The 2354-nt window shown below is 46.1% G+C and overlaps 1 protein-coding gene across 2 annotated transcripts in view; it reads left to right on the top strand.

The window, feature by feature from the left end:
- The window catches only part of TXNDC9 (thioredoxin domain containing 9), a 17362-nt gene extending 15863 nt beyond the window's left edge, over positions 1-1499 (top strand). For both annotated transcript variants that reach the window (XM_006753311.2, XM_006753312.2), the window contains exon 5: positions 904-1499. In XM_006753311.2, coding sequence (XP_006753374.1) covers positions 904-1021 — 118 coding nt within the window. In that variant the 3' untranslated portion in view covers positions 1022-1499. The remainder of the gene's footprint in view (positions 1-903) is intronic.
- The last annotated feature ends 855 nt before the right edge of the window (positions 1500-2354 follow it).

Raw genomic sequence — 2354 nt, 5'->3', positions numbered from 1 at the left:
AGTGCACGAATTCATGCACCTTGAAAGGAACTGTGGGTGGCGAGGCTGCAGCGGGCACAGGGGTGGGGCTCGGCCCACCCTCTGTGCCCCGCCTGGCCCCTTCTGCTGCAGCCCCCGGTCCTGTCTGCCGGCAGCCATGCTCCCACCGCTGCTGCTCCCATGCACTGACGTGCTGACAGCGCCAGCCTGCTTGCACCTGCTGACAGCATGGAGCAATTGGGGCTGGCACCAGCAGCAGGTGTGAGCGGGGCTGGTGCCGTCAGCTGGTGCAAATGGTGGCTGCTGCCCCGATCGCCCCTCAGGAGCTGGGGGAGGTAGAGAAGCCCTCAGGGGCGATTGGGGCCAGCAGCTGCCAGCAGCGGGCACAGGCGGGGCCAGCGCTGGCAGCAGGTGCGAGTGCAGGGTGGGACCGCAGCGCATGGGAGCAAAGAATTTTCACTAACCACCAGAGGCTCGCCCCAATGACAGCAACTAGTGCCCCGCCTTGGTCCGGCACTCCCCCTCACCTGCTCCACCATCCAGTCGCAGCCAATGCCCACCATATTCCGTACTCTGCCATCTGCTACCCGCACCCACCATGTTCCGCGCACACCCCCTGATGGTCAGCGCACATCATAGCGACCAGTTGTTCGGTTGTTCCGCCGTTGTCTATTTGCATATTAGGGTTTTATATATATAGATGGTGTGTGCTTTTAAAAAAAAACCTTTCATTGTTACGAATAGCAAATATGGAAAACCGCATACCACTATACAGGTCAGAAGAGAAATCCTTGCTCACCATGCTATGACACCAGCATTTTGAAGAAAAATTTACTCTATTTCATGTTACAATGAGAGAAAAAAAAGATTTTTCTGTACTAAATCATAAAGAATAAGTGCTTTTCATATTTGCTTTATTTTCAGTGGAAATTTAATGGAGCCACCATTTCAGAGCCAAAAGAAAATTGGAACAAACTTCACAAAGCTGGAAAAGAAAACCATCCGAGGAAAGAAATATGATTCGGACTCTGATGATGACTAGGAGCAGTTACAGTTCTTTGTAAAGTGTCTTTTCATTTCTCCTTACTTTAGAATTAGATGTGTTTTCTAAATTCTGTTGGTTTTGATACATTGGTCATCTAATGGTCGTATTCTAGTTTTATACAGTTGCACCACATTGAAAGACATCTTTAATATTTTCTCTGTGGAACTCACGTTTAAATTGAGGAAAACTGCTGAGTTCTTAAATTATCTGGGTAGGATCTGGATTCTCTATTTTTGCAATTGATTTTATCACAATATGATTTTTACGTCTTTATACCATTCACAGTTGTTTTTTTTAATTCACTGGATTGGAAACAAATTCAAGGAACTATTTCAGGACTAATTCTCATGCATTGTTTACTTTATACAACAGGTCAAGTAACAGTTATTGGTGTAACAGACTGCACTTGTAAATGAATGATAAACACTTCACGTCTGGAATATGTTTGCATAACTATTAAAGAGCTGCTTATTTACTCTGTGTGCTGCATGTTGATGTTGAATCAGCTGATGGCAGAGGAGAACTTTTTCAGGTTGTGAGCATATTGCCTTATTTCATGGGTCCTGATTGCTTGTATTTTAAGATAGCATTTAAAAAATCAGGAAGCACTTTGGAATGGCAACATGAGGCGATCTACAGACTCATTGAAACAACCATAACTTATAAATATTATATTTTTAAAAATTAAAGTCTCTGAAATTGTCATAAGAGCATAAAGCAAACAAAAATATTCAAGAAATTCTTACTCTTGGTAGAGAAAGGCAAGTCTCCGCTATTTGCGCCATGACCCCACCCCCTTCCTTCCCCTGGCTCCCAATCAGCCTGCAGTTCCTCCCTGAGAGGAGCAGACTGCTCCCTTTCTCTTCTGCCCAGTCCCCACTTGGAGCACAGAACAACCCTGGGAATGGCAGACCAAGCAGACTGTTTCCTAGTCACTGTTGCCCCAGCTCACTCATAAACCCATTGAGATTCACAATTGGCTTTCTCTTAAACTGGGACAGTAGTGATTAGGATGGAGGTTCCATGCACGGACAGGCAAGCAGACACCAGGGGCTACCACTCACTGCTCTACTTGTAACACCGCAGGTATGATCCCTAGAAAATCGGGCTACTCTCCAACCCACAGCTACGGGCGGAAGCACGGAGGCTTTACCCAGTGGGAGAAGCAGACTATCAAGACAGCTTTCATGGGGTGCGTTCCCTAAAGGGACTGACTGACTAAAGCAGAGTTAAAGAGGAGTTTAAGGATTCTGTAGGCAGAGAAGATCTGGAGTGGGAGTCCATGATAACAAGCAAAAGGTGAGAGCTTTTAACAGAATTAACGTGGCAG

This window comes from Myotis davidii, unplaced genomic scaffold (assembly GCF_000327345.1).
Source record: "Myotis davidii unplaced genomic scaffold, ASM32734v1 scaffold1011, whole genome shotgun sequence".
NCBI lineage: Eukaryota > Metazoa > Chordata > Mammalia > Chiroptera > Vespertilionidae > Myotis > Myotis davidii.
This window is presented reverse-complemented; position numbering and strand designations above follow the sequence as displayed.